The following is a 15,945-nucleotide window of genomic DNA, read 5'->3' on the forward strand; positions in this document are numbered from 1 at the left end:
GATTTTTTTTAGGCTAGAGGAGAAGGCCATGAAAGCAAATTGCTGGATTTTAGGGGTAGATAAAATGATGGAACTTTTACCCCTGAATAATGGGGATTTAATTGACTGGGCTAAATGATTGATGGTTGGTGAGCACTGAGTTGGAATTACCAGGGCTCTTTGTGCAGGGGGGCACTGCCCTTTTAATTTCCTGTCAGGTATTTAAATCCTTCACCTCCCCCTCTGCCAGGAGCTGCCCTGTGAAAGAGTTAAACCTGTCTGGTGGGACACTGCAACTCGAGAAATGTACCCTTTATCAAGAGAACCAGAAGAGACAAGTTCATTTAAAAAGCCTGGTTTGTCATTGTTTATCTCATTTTCGGGGTTGACACACAAAATTAGGCTGCCTGACACTCACTGGGGGCCAGCCCTGGCCCTGTCCTGCCTGACCTTTCCAGCTCCAGGCTCTGCAGCAGCCACTTCCCACTCCCTGCAGGATTCCCAGTGCATCCCACTGAGCCACTAAGGAAAACCACTTAGGTGCTGGATTTTCAACCTCTCTCCTGCTGGCTGTGCTGAGTTCCAGGTATTTTTAAGGCTGAGCATTAAAGAATTGGGAAGGAGGTGATTACTGCACACCAGTACCGGTAAGAAGAACCGGTTTGGTGCTGGATTTTCAACCAGTTTCCCTCTGGCTGTGCTATTTCCAGGTGTTTCTAAGGCTCGATGTTTAAAAATTGGGAAGGAGGTGGTTACTGTGTAGTTGTGAACGTGCACAGGAGTCTGAGGAAGCCTGAAATACACAGGGATGGGATCATGTGTCCCCAAAAATAAAGCTGTGCATGCCACAGCAGGCAGGGAAACCTCACCAGAGCTGGAACTGGTCCCTGCAGCAGAAAATGCATTTCAGGTTTCCAGACATTTACCTTTCCTCAGTGTTCCCTTGCAGTAAATCCCTGCAGGAATATTTAAGCCCAGCAGGTTGCTGGCTTTGGGTGAGAGCAGCAGCCTAAATGCAGGGACAGCCTGGGGGTGAGGGGGCTTTGCCTGCAGGGTCTCTCCATCCTAAAGGGGAAGGGACTGGCTGGAATATTGGGGTTTGATTGCCCCAGAGCATCTGCTCTGCCCTGTCTGTGCCTCCTGATTGTTCTCTGCTGCTTCTCTCTGGTGTCCTTGGCTGTTCTGCTGGAGAGGTGAAACAGCTGCTTCTAGGCTGTGCTGGAGATAAAAGCATTTCTCTTATTCCTGCACTTCTCCACCCAAAACCACCCCAGTGCTGGGCAGAACACCTCATCCTGTCACTCCCTGCCTTGTCCAGAGTCCCTCTCCAGCTCTCCTGGATCCCCTTTAGGCTCTGGAAGGTCAGTGCACGTGAAGGATGCACGGGAAGTTGTTAAGGAGAGGAATTTTAGAACATCACACACATTTACAAGCAGAGGAGCAGATTAACAGAGTTTTTTGGGATAGCATTTCACCCAGACACCATTCAGCAGCTGCTCAGCTGTCCTGGAGAGGGGCTGGCTCAGAACACAACGAGCAAATGGAATGTCAACAAAAACAAGAAGAGCTTTTCCAAGGAGTCTGGGCTGCCTCCCCCTGCTCAGGACAGACCCATGGGGAAATCCACTGCTCTGGGTCAGTGCTTCGTGGCCCTGCTGTGGCTGCTGCAGTGGGGTTTGTGCTCCAGAAGGGCTGTGTGTGTCTGTGTGTCCTGGCTGACCCTGGCTGTCCCCTTGCAGGGCCACCCCTTCGTGGTGCAGTACAACGACGGCAACGCCGAGGTGGTGTCCATGTGGGTGTGCAGGATGCTGGAGGAGCGGCGAGCCCAGGGAGCCCAGTGAGCCCTGCAGCCCCCCAGGGGCTCTTCCCACGCCAGGATCTCCACCTTTGGACTCTCTGTTTATCCAGATCCAGTATTTTACTCCAACTGTTTCCTAGAAGCATCAACAAAATCAGGGTGTTTGTTGGCTGCCTTTTCCTCACCGCCACATTAAGGAATTTTCTTAATTGTTTCTTTTGTTGCTGAGCAATTTCCAGGTTTATCTTCAGTTATACTGTACACAGCCTTAAAGCAAGTATTTTATATCTCTATTTTTGGGTTACTGAATGTTCTGTTTCCTGACTCCAAAGTATTTTTTAACTGTTGCTCCTATCCAAGTGTCCAGAGGATTTCCTGACGAGTTGGTGGCTGTCTCTGAGTGCAGGCAGCCACTAAATACTGGGTTTAAGTGTAAAACAAAAGCAAACAGACAAAAAAAGAGAAGTATCTGGGCTTGCCCACCCTGGGAGGAGGTGAGGGGTGCCAGGAGGGTCAGCATCACACCAGTGAGTGACTGGGAATGCCCTCTCTGCTCCCAGTGCCAGCTGCTGGGACGTGAGGAGCACCCGTGGTCAGGCTCTGCAGGCTGATCCCTGAAGCAGAGAGGGTTTGCTGAGCTGGAAAAGGGGAGGTGGAAGGGGACAGGACTCTGCTCTGGAGCCAGGCTGGGAGAGCTGGGAATGTTCCCCTGGAGAAGGGAAGGATCCAGGAATCCTCAGAGCCCTTCCAGGGCCTGAAGGGGCTCCAGGAAAGCTGGGGAGGGACTGGGGACAGGGGATGGAGGGACAGGACACAGGGAATGGCTCCCAGTGCCAGAGGGCAGGGATGGATATTGGGAGATGGGGAATAATCCTTCCCCGGGAGGGTGGGCAGGCCCTGGCACAGCTGTGGGTTCAGCCAGGTCAAGCACAGGCTCCAGGTTTGGTGTTCCAGGAGAAAGGAATGGCTGCAGTGTCTCTGCTGGGTGTTCCTGGCTCCTGCCATTCCTGGGGACATTTCCACAACAGACCAACACAGGTTGAATCAGTCCTTGTGTAAACATGCTTATTAAAAGGAAAAACAAATAAACCATGGATGTGAGAGGCAGGTTTGGGGTGAGTGAGTTGGGTGGGAGGAGGTTGGGGTTTGTTTGCTTGTCTTTACATTAGAAATAAACTTTTGCTAAAAAATAAAAAAGACTCAGGTGGTTTATTTTCTACCAGCAGCTTCACTCCCCCCACACACACACACAATTCAGTGAATTATTCCTCCCGAACCACTGCAAATCCTAAATGTTATTCTGGAAGCAGCCTGGAAAAGACTTTGCTTTCCTCCCTTGGAGGGATCGTTTGTCTTCTTTTGAAGTGTAGAGGTTGCAGGCATGAACTTACAGACTAAAGTTTGTCTTAATTGCTCTGATGTCACAACCTCGCTGGCAGATAACAGGCAATGAATGAGCCACAGCCCCCGTTCCTCCAGGTCCTGTTGCTAAAGTGAGACAAATTCCCTCCCTGTGAGCCAGGCAGGGCGGCGGCAGCGCTGCCATTTATTTATCCCTAACAGTTCCAGCAGCCTGCCCTGGATAAAAGGGCTCCCTCTCCCTCTCTCTCTCGGATTTGGTTTAAAACTCAGCAGTCCCAGGGTTTTTCCTGCTGCTTTTCCTGCCAGGGAGGTTGGGAGGGGAGGACTCACCCTGAAAATCCGTGTGGGACAGAGCTGGAGAAAACCTCCTGGTTAAAGCAGGGATGAGTCCGAAGGAATTTGGGGCTCCATCCCCTTTCCCCTCCCAAATCCTGGGATTCAGTGCAGCCAGGGATCTGCCCGTCTGCCCCTTCCCAGCAGAATCTGAGAGGATGGGGCTGTGATCCATTTGATCCCTGCATACCCGAGAGGGCAGAGGAGGAAGTTTGGGATTGAACAGCTCCTCTCAGCTTTGCTGGCATTCCCAGCTGAGACCTTCCCAAAGCTTCCCCTCTGCCTGGATCCGGGGTCTGGGGCTGGTTTGTCCCCACACGGACCCCAATTCCTGCCACCACCCAGCAGCACCGAGGGGCACAGCTGAGGGGGAGGGGGAATGCAGGAAATCTGGCCAGGACTGAGCTCACCCACATCCTGAACCCAGCCCAGGCTCCTCTCCCTGCACCAAGAGCATCCCAGTCCCTGTCTGTGCCCTGTGGGATGCAGGTGAGCCTGGCATGGGGCACCCCGGCAGTGCAAGAACCCCCAAATCTGCCCCAAGGGATCCCCCCGGGATGCAGCACCACCGGGCTGCATCAAATCCTGCCTCAGGACACTCCCACATGGCTTTGAGGTGGCCAGGACACGAAACATGCCCCGGGCTCTGCTTATGTGTAACAAAAATGTCCAGGGATGGGAGTGAAGCTCCAGGGAGGTTTTCCTGGAAGTGCTGGGAGGGGGCTCAGCAGTGCTGCTCTCCCCACAGGCAGGAGCTGACCCACACCTGGGGCTGTCCAGGGATGGTATTTCCCTTTCTCCTCTTCCCTGCTGTAATTTTTTGGGGGTTGAATCGTGGCATTTCAGGTTGCAGGAAAAGCAGCAATATCACACCCTAGAGCTGAGCCCTGCTCAGAGGATGGCATCAGGGGTGTGCAATTAATTCAGCAGAGGATCCCACGGATGCAGAGTGACCCCCCAGTCCCACTCCTCACCCCAGAAGCTCATTTAGGGCTCCCCACACCAGTGTCACCTCTGTCTCCCCTCCTATAACCTCAGTAATGATGATTCCCATGGGAGTGTGGATGTGGGGAAAACGGAGTGTGTCCCATCTGTGCCAAAACTTCCAATATTTTCCCCATTTCCCTTTCCCACTGCCCGGCAAAGCTCCCGTGAGAAGAGCCCCTGGAAGATCGCCTTTAAATCAGCGCAGAATTAGAAAATATTTTGTTTCTCGTATCCCGTGGCCAAATCCAGCCCGCTGTCAGCATTCCAAAGGCAAAGCGCCCGTCTTTGTTTTCCGAAGAACAGCCTGAGCAGCCGGGAGGGAGGCGGGGCTGCCAGGGGTCCTTTACCTGTCGCTGTCCCTCGGCTCCACGCGGGCAGTGTGGTGGCGTTAATAACTGAGCCATCGCCGGGAACAGCTCTCGGGAGCTTCATTTGATCCCTGGATACCCGAGAGGAAAACCAGCGGGGGGGTTGGAGCTGGGAGTGGCGCGGGTGCTTCCCTGCCTCCCGGTCCTGCAGGGAAAGTTCACCTGGAGGCATCCGCGGGAAAGGGATGGACGGCGGGAGTGTGCGGGCAAAACCTGGGAATTTGGGGCTTTGTTGGGGAAAAAAAACTCCTGCAGGGAGCCAAACCCACTGGTGGAGAGCGAGAGCTGCGGGAGAAGCGGCTTGGCGGTGACAGAGGGGGCGAGGAGGGGGCGATGCCACCTCGGCTCTGTGGCCCCCGCTGTGCCCCGTGCCCAGCGCTGCCCGGGCAGGACAGTCCGGGAGCCACCAGGACAATCCCCCCGGGCAGGACAATCTGGGAGCTGCTCCAGGAGTCCCCTGGAGCTGCAGCTGGGCTGGGCAGGGGCAGGAGGGGCAGGAGGGGCAGGGACCGTCCCAGGTCGCGGCTCCGCTCTGCGGGGGCTGCTCCGGGGGCAGGGCACACACACAGAGCCCCTTCGGGCAGGGAACAGGAGCGGCGAATCCCGTCTCCAGGATGCTCCAGGGGCCCCTGGGCTGCTCAGCTTCTCGGACGCATCTCCGTGCTCTTCATCCCGCTCCCGCCGGGATGTGACACCCGCAGAGACAAACACAGAGAGAAACCCAGGGACACCCCAGGGAAGCCGTCCTTGCCCAGCTGCCACGGGCCGGCCCATCAGGGCACAGACACATCCCAGGTGCCCCCAGTTACCCGGGAGCCTCAGAGGATCCAGCTGTGCCCCTCAGCCCCTCCCGAGGTGCCCTTCAGCACCCAGGGCAGGGTATTTATGGTGCCTCTGCCTGGGGAGCCAGGTAGGGAGTAGTTCGAGCCTCAGATGCTGCAGCTGGGCGGGAGCGATGTCCCCGCGGGGACAGCCAGGCCTAGGGGGTCTCCAGGGGAGGAGCTGGAGCCCATTGAACCATGGTGAGGTCCTGAGCTGTAACCGGGCTTTTAGGATCTCTCATCTTCGGCATTCCCACGGGGCCTCACAGGCACCCAGAATTTGGGGGGTGTCCTCTAAACTTTCTGGCCTCCTCCTGCTCCTCAGCTCGCCAGCCTGGACTGGGAAAAGAGAAATTTAAAAATCTCCTATTGCAGTATTTAGTCACACCGAATTAAAAAAAAAAAAGGTTGTGCAAGCTGCTCTAGAGGAAGGTGTCCCTGCCCATGGAGGTGGGGTTGGAACGAGAGGAGCTTTAAGGTCTCTCCTAACTCAAAGCAGCCACAGCGAGCCTGTGATCCTGCGCCTTTCCCGTCGGGAAGCTGCAGCCGGAGCTGCAGGAGCTGCGCTGACCCGGGGCTGCGTTACCTTCAGCAGAGGCTCTGTCCATAAAGCACCCTGCGCGCCCAGGACAGGATTTATGGATTGAGCCTTCCCCGCTGCGGCTGCTCCCGGCGCCGGGCCCGCGGCGCAAGTTCAAGGTTTGTCAGAGCCGGAGAGCCCGGGAGGTGTTTAATGGCAAATGGATGTCTGGGGCTTTTATGGGCAGCAGGAGGAGGAAAACAGGAAAACTTCCCCGCGGCCGAGCAGAGCTGCCAGCCCCGCGCAGGTGAGTGCGGCTCCATCCCGAGCAGGCACGGCACGGCACGGCTCGGCACGGACTGAAGCGCTGCCCTCGCCTCGTCCCGCTCCATCCCTGCCCAGTGCTCGGCTCCACCCGCTCAATAACGCCGTGCCTATCGATCCCGCGCTCCTCCGCAGCCGCTCCGGCCCAGGAAAACCGGGGAGGTTCAGAGGCGCAGGGAGGGCTTGGGGGGCCACAGAGGTGAGGGGAGGGGGACAAGGGGACAGCAGCTGCGGGCTTGGGCCTGGGGCACGCCGGGGAGAGCCGCGGCTGTGTTGTGGGCATGGAGGGTGTGTGGGGTGTCATGGGGGGCACGGAGGGAGGGATGGTGGGGGCCATAGAAAAAGGGGGTGCACAGACAGGGGATGCGCGCTTGGAGAGCCGGGACGCACGGAGAAGGTGCAGCGGGGTGGGGGTCAGGTGTGCCCAGCCCTGGGAGGGGATCGCGGGGTGCACCGAGAGGAAGCCCCAGGCTCCCCGGAGCTCCGCACGGCTCCCGCTGCTCCCCCCGGCCCGCGGGGGCTCAGCGGCCGGGTCAGGCGGAGTGTGCCCGGCCTGCAGAGAGCCGCCGCCCGCTCCCTTTGTCAATGTCCAGTAATTAAAATGTCACCGTTTAATTTTCAGGCCTCTCGGAGCAATCTTTTGCTAATAAAGAGTCTAATCGAAACGCTCCTTCCCCCGCCTCGGCGGGAAGGGCCGCGGAAGAGGCTGCGGAGGTGCAGAGCCGCCGCGGATCGATGGAGAGAAGCCCGGATTGATCGGCCTCTAAAATTAAATTTATTGGGGTCATGGTTTTATATGGTGCTGATACAACTGTTAAATGGGGAACATTCATTTCCAATAGGAGGCGTTTATTAAACTTCCACTGAATTAGACCGCCGTGATTTATGTGGCAATCTCGGCTCAGCCCTCCAGGAGCGCGGGGCCTTCCGCGCCCGCCACGCGTGATTATTTATTTATACACCCGTGACACGGCTCCCTAAGTTTTAACCTAAATTATCCACCGGCTTCGTCTGCCAGCGGCACCGGCCCGGGGAACGGGGAAGGATGGGGGTCCCGTCGGGGCGCTGCGCCCTCCCCGCCGGCCGCGGCCCCTCCGCGCTCCCCGGCCCCGGGGGTGTCCCCGGGGGGGATCCCCGGTTTGGGGGGCGGCGGAGCCCGCAAACGTCCCGGCTCTCGTGTGCGGCGATCGTTGAGCGTTAATTAGAAATTCATTACAATTAAAAGCCGCGCGCACACGCCTTAATTACATCTGATTTTTAATTCCGAATCCGTGTTTACACAGTAAGCGAGACGTACCTCCTGATTATCCCCAATACTCTTTATACTGTACTAATTATGTAAATTAAACCTAATTAACTGACAAAAACTGCAGTCAATTCAACTGTTAAAAGATACGGCGGTTGCGAGGAGCGGGGAGCGCGGCCGGGGCGGCGGGGCCGGGGTCGGGCCCGGGGCCGCTCCCCTCTCCAGGGCTCCGCGCCGCCGTCGGGGCGAGCCGGGGGCCGTCTCCGCCGCTCCGGGCTCCGGCCGAGCTCCGCGGGCACCGAGCAAGGGCACGGCGGAGGGAACCGGGGCGGAGCCGCGTCCTCCCGGAGCTTCCGCCCCCCCTCTCCTCCCGGCACCGCCGGAACGGCGCTGGCGGTACCGCGGTTCCCCGCGCTGCCGCCCGCCCCCGGTGCCTCGCAGCCCGGCGTGGCTCCCGCGGGTGTCGAGCGCCGCGGGATCACCCGAAACGCGGTGCCGAGCGGGGCGGCGGGGCTCGACCAGCGCGGGAGCGTCTCACCGCGCTCCTGCCTCCGTATGGCTGGAGGAGGGGGGGGCTGGCGAGGATAAATAATTAAAAGGCGAGGAATAATTACCGGCTCGGGTTGCGATCATTGCGGGAAGGCCGCGCCGCAAGGCCCGGCCGGCAGCGCCCGGTCTGCGTCCCCCCCGACGGGGCGTCCCGGGGGGAGCCGCGGCCGCTGTCCCGCGTGGGAGCGCGGCCGGACCTCGGCTCGGCCGCGGAGGAGAAGGGTGGCTCAGCACCTGCGTTTCGCTCCGCGGCGGCTCCGCCGCATCCTCCCGGCGCCGCCGGTGATGGCGGGGAAGGAAGGCGCGGGGGCACACACAAAAGTGATAGCTGGGGGCGATCCGCGCCGTTATTAACTTCTGTTTGATCGCTGTAATTGCGCCGATCGCGGCCGGACGCGATGATTAATTACAGTTTAATTAACGTGGCCGTGACGAGCGCCGCATGCGGGAACCCAACCCGGGCAGGGATGCGGCGAGAGGCCCCCGCCACGCCGGCACGGCCGGCGGACACCGGAGCGCCGGGTCCCCTAAACCGCTCCGCCGGTCCTGTCGGCCGGTCCTGCCGGTGTGGCGTGAGCCCCCGTGGGGAACGAAAAACACGAGCTCGCCCCTCTCTGCCCCCTCCTCCCGGCGATTTCGTTGCCGCCCGATGTCCCCCCCTCGGCTCCGGTACCGCTCCCGCACGCGCGCCCCGCACCGGAGCGCGCATCCCGGCTGCGAGAGGGATGCGCGGAAGCAGCGCATCCCTGATTTCGATGGGGTCCCTCCGCCGCTCTCCCCGGGCTCCTCTTTTCGTTACCGCCCGCTCCCCGCGCAAACTTTCAACGAGCATCGCTCCCCCCGGGATGGCGGCACCGCGGGAGGCGGGCGCGGGGGGGGACACAGGGGCGCGGAGCCCCACGCAGGTGCGGCGCGGGGCTGATCCCCGCTCTTACCTCGGGCTGCCCGGGCGGGTCCCCGCTCGGTGGCGGCCCCCCACGCCCTCCCCCCCCTCCCGCTCCCTCCCCGTTCCGCCGTGCCTTAAAGCCGCGCCGTGATTGACTGGAGCGCATCGGTGATTGACGGCGGCGGGGTCCCGGAGGCCGTTAATGTAAATATGCTGGTGCTAAGTGGGTGTGTCTTCCCGTTATTTTAGCTGTCACCGGATCAATGTGCAGCGTCTCCAAGTACGGATCCGGATCCTCCCTCGGTGGCGCGGCTGGTCACTCGCTCTTGTTGCATCTCGCCCGGGCGGACGCGGCGGCGGCGGGGCGGGCGGCGGCCCCGAGGCGTCGGTGAAGGGCGCGCCCGCTGCCCGCCCGCCCCGCGCCCCGCAGCTCCGGCTGCCCCGGGAACGGGCTCGCTGCGGACGGGCCCCCCCGGCCGATGGCGGCCCCGGCTCCGGGCTGCGGCCCCTAGTCCCGAGCAGAGCCTGCACGTCCAGCCGGGCTCCGCGGCGCGGTGAGTGCGAGCGGGCGGCGGATGGAGGGGTGGGCACGGGGATGGGGGGGGCGCGCAAAGCGGGGCGCGTTTTCGGGACTCGTTCCCCGTTATTTTGTGTAATTACCACGGAAGCGGCTTAAGCACCGGGAGCCCTCCCCGCTAAGCCAATTTGCCTGGCTCGCTGCTGCCCTTCTGCTACGTGCGGCGGGTGCTGCCCGCCCCGGCCCCTAATCCGCCCGCGCCTAATCGCCTGCCGGGGACACGACAAAGGGGCTCCGGGCCGCCGCGCCCGCCGCCCCGCTCCGCCCGCGGGCACCGAGCGCCAAGTTTGGGCCCGCCCGCTCCGGCCCGGGGCTCGGGCCCCCAGGACGCGCCGGCCGCATCCTCCGGCGCGTTTCGTTGGAGCTCGCCCGGAGCCCGCCGCAAACCAGCACGGCACGGCACGGCCCGGCGAGCCGGCACAAAGGGAAGGGACGCGGCAGCTCCCGGGGACTCGGCGAGGGAGGAAGCGGAGGTGGTGACCCCCCCCGGGGTGCCCTTGCCCCGGGCTCCCGGGGCCGTTCAGCCGCGGGGCCGCGCCCGGCGAGCGGATGCGGCGGCGCTCGGTACCGGCGGCCGCGGCGAGGGGGATGCGCTCCGGCCTCGCCGGACCCCGCCGGTCGGGGAGGGTCCTGCGGCAGCGCCCGAGGGGCTCCGGGTCGGGGCCGGCAGCGCCGAGGGAGGAGCGGCAGGGCCGCGAAGCGGGGATCGGGCGGGTCGCGGAGCGCGGGGCCCCGGGAGCGGCGGGCCGGGAGCGGTGCCGGGGCCCCGGGAGCGCCTCTAACCTGCGCCTTTCCCCGATTTCGTTTTGCAGGGGCGTTTTGGGGGGGAATGGAGGCGATCGCCAGTCAGATGGGAAATGGGAGAGATGCAAGCTCCTCCCCAAATTCAAAGCAAGAGCTGCAGCCGTACCAGGGCTCCAATACCCTCAAGCCCAACCAAGTGGGTGAGACCTCCCTGTACGGCGTGCCCATCGTGTCCCTGGTCATCGACGGGCAGGAGCGGCTGTGCCTGGCGCAGATCTCCAACACGCTGCTCAAGAACTACAGCTACAATGAGATCCACAACCGGCGCGTGGCCCTGGGCATCACCTGCGTGCAGTGCACGCCGGTGCAGCTGGAGATCCTGCGGCGGGCCGGGGCCATGCCCATCTCCTCCCGCCGCTGCGGCATGATCACCAAGAGGGAGGCGGAGCGGCTCTGCAAGTCCTTCCTGGGCGAGCACAAGCCGCCCAAGCTGCCCGAGAACTTCGCCTTCGACGTGGTGCACGAGTGCGCCTGGGGCTCCCGGGGCAGCTTCATCCCGGCGCGCTACAACAGCTCCCGCGCCAAGTGCATCAAGTGCAGCTACTGCAGCATGTACTTCTCCCCCAACAAGTTCATCTTCCACTCCCACCGCACCCCGGACTCCAAGTACACCCAGCCCGACGCCGCCAACTTCAACTCCTGGCGCCGCCACCTCAAGCTTAGCGACAAGACGGCCACGGAGGAGCTGTCGCACGCCTGGGAGGATGTCAAGGCCATGTTCAACGGCGGCACCCGCAAGCGGACATTCTCCCTGCAAGGGGCGGCCGCCGGCGGGCCCGGGGCCGGCTCTCCCGCCGCCAAGGCCGCCCTGCACCCGCCGCCGCCCGCCGGCCCCGAGCTGGCCCCGGCGCACAAGAGCCTCCGGTGCAGCGGGCAGGAGGCGGCGGGCGAGCGCGGCGCGCTGGGGCTGGCGGCGGCGGCGCACGGCGGGGCCGCGGGCGCGCACGGCGGGGCGGGCGCGGTGCGCAGCTACCCGGTGATCCCGGTGCCCAGCAAGGGCTTCGGGATGCTGCAGAAGCTGCCGCCGCCGCTCTTCCCGCACCCCTACGGCTTCCCCGCCGCCGCGTTCGGACTGTGCCCCAAGAAGCAGGAGGAGGCGCTGGGCGGCGCGGGGGGCGGCGAGGCGGGCAAGGGCGGCGCGCTGCCCCCCGGCATGTTCTGGGGACCCCCGCACCCCCATCCGCACCAGCCGGCCCAGCCGCCGCACCAGCCCGGCGCCGCCAAGGACACCGGCGTGTACCCCTCGTTCCCCGTGTTCTGGCCGGCCGCCGGCAGCCTGCCCGTGCCGCCCTACCCCGCGCAGAGCCCGGCCAAGGCGGCCGCCACCGCCGTGGTGGTGGCGGCGGCGGCGGCGGCGGCAGCGGCGGCGGCCGAGCCGGCGGGGCTGGCGGGGCGGCACGGGGAGTTGGAGGGCTCGGAGCCCTCGGGCAGCGGCCGGAGCAGCGCCACCCCCCAGGAGGGCGCGGGCGCCGAGGGCGAGCGCTGCCCCAGCGCCCTGTCGCGGGCGGCGGGCGAGGAGGAGCGCTCCGGGGACGAGGCGCTGCTGGCCCCGCTGCCGCTGCCCAGGAAGGGCAGCTACCTGTCCGCCTTCCGCCCGGTGGTGAAGGACGCCGAGAGCATCGCCAAGCTCTACGGCACCCGCGAGGCGTTCGGCGGCGCGGGCCCCCGCGCCCCCGGCTACCTCTCGCCGGACTTCCTCAGCGAGGGCAGCTCCAGCTACCGCTCGCTGTCCCCCGGCGGTGACACGGCCGAGGAGCCCGAGGTGGACGTGGAGTCCAACCGCTTCCCGGAGGACGAGGAGGAGGAAGCCGCCGCCGCGCCCGCCGTGACCCCCGCCGAGGGCCGGGAGCCGCCGCCGCCGCGGCTGCTGGCCGGGCCCGAGGAGCCGCCGCCGCCCGCCGGGGCCGAGGGGCCCGAGGAGAAGACGGGCGAGGCGAGCGCGCAGGAGGGCGGCCAGGCCCCCGACGGCAGCCCCGAGCGCAGCGGCAGCAGCGGCGCCTACGAGGTGCGGGGCCGGGGCGGGATCTGCCCTCGGGGGTCCCCGCGGGGCCGGGCCGCGCTCCTGACTCGCTCTTTTGTAGGTGTTCGCGCCCGAGAGGGGGGAGCTCCTGCAGCCGCTGAAGCCCGCAGCCTCCCTGGGAGCCCCCGCCGCCTTCCTCTGCACCCCCGAGGCGAAGGGTAACGCGGGCCGCGCTGCGCAGAGAGGGCTCGGCCCCGGGGAGGCCGCCCAAGGGCCGCTTTCGTTTGGGGGCTTTCGGGAGAGAAGCGAAACAAACGGGATCCGGGAGGGGATCGGGGCCGGCGCCCCCCCGGGCCCGGGGATGCCGCCGGGGCCGCGGGCGGTGCGGCGGGGATGGGCCGGCGGGGCCAAGCTCCTGCCCACAAGCTACTTTCCAACGGCAAAGCGATTAGGATGTCCGCTAAGAAGGTTTTAACGAGGGCTTTGTCCGTAATTATGTAATTAAGGATATATCAGGACCATACTTTCATTGCTTACGGTTGAAAATCGGTTTATTAACTTTAAGAGCAAGATAAAGAAGACAATCACTCCGCGGCGGAGGATTTAGAGAGCAGAAAATCCTATCAGGACCAAAGGAATGTCTCTCATCCCAGCCCTGTAAATACCGACAGAGGTAAGCACCGCTCCGCGGGGCGATGCGCGGCCCCTCCGCGGGGCCCCCCCGGCGGGGCTGACGCCGCTCTGGCCCCCGCAGGAGAGGAAGGGCTCGCCATGGATGTCACCGGGACGCAGCTGGTGGAGAAGGACATCGAGAACTTGGCCCGAGGTGAGCGGGGCCGCGGCCCCGAGCGGGGCTCGGGGTGCGGGGCGGGGGTCGCGGCAGCCCCCGGCCTCTCCCCGCGGCTCGAGGTATTTGTGTTTTGTGCAGGAGTGATTAACTCCTGTGATTAATGTAACGTAATGCGATTAGCGCCGCGCTGAGCCGCCTCCAGATGGAAAAGTGCGGGCTCCCCTCAACCCCGCCGTGTATTTTTAAACAGATGAGTTACAAAAACTGGTCCTGGAGCAAATGGAACTGAGGAAAAAGCTGGAGAGGGACTTCCAGAGCCTGAAAGGTACCGGTGCCCCGTCCCCTGCCCTCACCCCGCCCCGGCCGGGCAGCGGCTCCCGCCCGGGCGCGGCGCTGACCCCCGGCCCCACAGATAACTTCCAGGACCAGATGAAACGGGAGCTGGCGTACCGGGAGGAGATGGTGCAGCAGCTGCAGATCGTGCGAGGTAAGGCCGAGCCCGTTAGTACTTTTATTTCCGTTTTATTTATTTTATTTCCTTTTAAAAAATATAATTTTTTATTATTTCTGCTTTTTTGTTTGTTTGGGTGAGGGGTTTTCAGTTTATTTTGGGGTTTTTTTGTTTGGTTGGTTGATTTTTGTTTGTTTGGAGTTTTTTTTGGTTTTGAGGGGTTTTTTTACGTCTTTGTTGTTGGTTTCGTTTGGGGTTTTTTGTGTTGTTTTGTTTTTGCTTTTGTTTCATTCTGTACCTTTTCTTGCCCTCCAACTCCCCTCGCGATTCGGAGCTGCCCCGCAAACGATCGCTTACACGGCCCCGAACGAACCTTCCCTCCCGCAATCCCTTCCACTCGGGCTAAATTAAAAATCCGAGCCGTAAAACGACTGACCTGGCCAGCCGGGAAAGCCGTGCCCCGCTCTGCTCCCCCGTCCCCCCGTCCCCTGCCCTGGGCGCCCTCGGGGCGGGCTCAGCCCCGCGGGGCGCTCAGCGCCGCTCCCCCACCGCAGACACGCTGTGCAACGAGCTGGACCAGGAGCGGAAAGCGCGCTACGCCATCCAGCAGAAGTTGAAAGGTACCGGGGGGGTCTCGGAGGTCTCGGGGGAGCCCTCCCCGCCCGGGGGGCTCCGGGGGTGACGGCTCGGTCCCTTGCAGAGGCTCACGACGCGCTGCACCACTTCTCCTGCAAGATGCTGACCCCGCGGCACTGCACCGGGAACTGCTCCTTCAAGCCGCCGCTGCTGCCCCAGTGAGCCCCCCGGGCCCCCACCCCGAAGCCATGCGGGCAGAGCCCACACAAGCCATTCCCACGAGGAGCCACCTGTACATAGAGGACTCGGAGCCCGGCTTTGCTCGGACTGGCGCTAGGGCGGGGGGCGGCCCCCGCTCCGCCTCCCCCTCCCTCCCCGTGTGTCCGCTTCTTCCACCCTCGTCCAGACTGGAAACAAAAGTGGCTATGTGCAATGGATATAAATGTACTGTGATTCTCTTGGTACAGTATTTGTCGGATTTTTATTTATTTATGATGTATATTTATCTCCCCCTCCCCTCCTTCCCGCCATCCCTGTAAATTCTGGATGTAACGGCACTTTAACGGGCGGCCCGCGACTCCCGAGGCACAACAACGCTCGCCCGCTCTGGGGACAGCCCCCTCTGTACGTGATTTTGGTTCTTTAATAAAAACACACTTGAAGAAGCCGCCTGGTGCGTGGGGCTGGCCCGGGGCTCGGGGGTCCCCGGCCGGGCAGGCGGCGGGAGGGGCTGCCCCGGTGCCGGGGACGGGCCGGGGGCGCCGCCCGCTGCCCCGCCGCGCTCCCCGCTCCTCCCCGCGCAGCCGGAGCTCATTAATGCCCATTTATATGCTCGTTTCACACATGAAGGTATCGCATTAATGAGCTCGCAGAGCGGGCGCGGAGGTGCGCGCACACCTATTAGCCCGAAAGAGCCGTTTTTAGCCCAGAAATAACCTGGCACCGCCGCGGGGCCGGCAGCAGGGCGGGTGAGGCGGCACCGGGGGAGCTCCGGGGCTCGGAGGGGGATGCAGCAAGTACCGCGGGCCCCCTGCGGGACCGGGGGAAGGGATGCGGGCCCGGAGCATCCCGAGGATCAGGGCCGAGGGAGGCAGAGGAGGTGCCCGGGGCTGCCCACGGCGGGGTCGCTGCGCTGCCAGCCGGCCCCGGGAGCTCGGCGGAGAAGGAGGCGCTGTTAATTAGCGCTGGGGCTCATTAGGCCGTTCCGCGGCCTGGGCCGCCACCGCGTGGGCGCAGCCGGAGATGCAGCTCCGCAATTCTCCCCCGAATTCCGACCTCGGGATCAGCTGAGCGGGAGCAGCATCGCCCACCCACCCCTGAGGGGGAGGAGGGGGCACTCCCACCAGCGCAGGTGGGCACGGTGGGGTGGGATGAAGGCGAAAAGCCCTTGGGGAGAGATCCCAGATGAGGTTTTTGGGTTTTTGTCTGTCTGGGTCTCAGAGAACGCTCTCAAGGCTTCTCTGCCCCATCCCTGGGGTGTCCCAGGCCGGGTAGGACGGGGCTTGGAGCAGCCTGGGGCAGCGGGAGGTTCCCTGCTCATGGCAGGGGCTGGAATGGAACGAGATGAGCTTTAAGGTCTCTTCCCAGCCATTCTGGGGTTCTTCCTTTGGTCAC

At 63.3% G+C, this 15,945-nt stretch overlaps 2 protein-coding genes across 3 annotated transcripts in view; both read left to right on the plus strand.

The window, feature by feature from the left end:
• The window catches only part of MAP2K5 (mitogen-activated protein kinase kinase 5), a 127,604-nt gene extending 124,630 nt beyond the window's left edge, over positions 1–2,974 (plus strand). For both annotated transcript variants that reach the window (XM_059858739.1, XM_059858738.1), the window contains one exon: positions 1,719–2,974. In XM_059858739.1, coding sequence (XP_059714722.1) covers positions 1,719–1,820 — 102 coding nt within the window. In that variant the 3' untranslated portion in view covers positions 1,821–2,974. The remainder of the gene's footprint in view (positions 1–1,718) is intronic.
• A 7,605-nt stretch (positions 2,975–10,579) lies between these two features.
• SKOR1 (SKI family transcriptional corepressor 1) lies at positions 10,580–14,553 on the plus strand. The gene is made up of 8 exons (XM_059858192.1): positions 10,580–12,559; positions 12,636–12,732; positions 13,080–13,187; positions 13,269–13,340; positions 13,555–13,629; positions 13,717–13,791; positions 14,310–14,375; positions 14,456–14,553. The coding sequence occupies exons 1-8, from the start codon at positions 10,580–10,582 to the stop codon at positions 14,551–14,553; spliced, it is 2,571 nt and encodes an 856-aa protein (XP_059714175.1).
• The last annotated feature ends 1,392 nt before the right edge of the window (positions 14,554–15,945 follow it).

Source organism: Haemorhous mexicanus, chromosome 13 (genome assembly GCF_027477595.1).
Source record: "Haemorhous mexicanus isolate bHaeMex1 chromosome 13, bHaeMex1.pri, whole genome shotgun sequence".
In the NCBI taxonomy this organism is placed as follows: Eukaryota; Metazoa; Chordata; class Aves; order Passeriformes; family Fringillidae; genus Haemorhous; species Haemorhous mexicanus.

What these genes read in the sequence shown, in the direction of transcription:
- SKOR1 (XM_059858192.1), top strand. Translation starts at nt 10,580, where the DNA reads ATGGAGGCGATCGCCAGTCAGATGGGAAATGGGAGAGATGCAAGCTCC. An exon ending in GGACTTCCAGAGCCTGAAAG is followed by an intron (nt 13,630 to 13,716) that starts GTACCGGTGCCC and finishes CCGGCCCCACAG; the next exon opens with ATAACTTCCAGGACCAGATG. An exon ending in CATCCAGCAGAAGTTGAAAG is followed by an intron (nt 14,376 to 14,455) that starts GTACCGGGGGGG and finishes GGTCCCTTGCAG; the next exon opens with AGGCTCACGACGCGCTGCAC.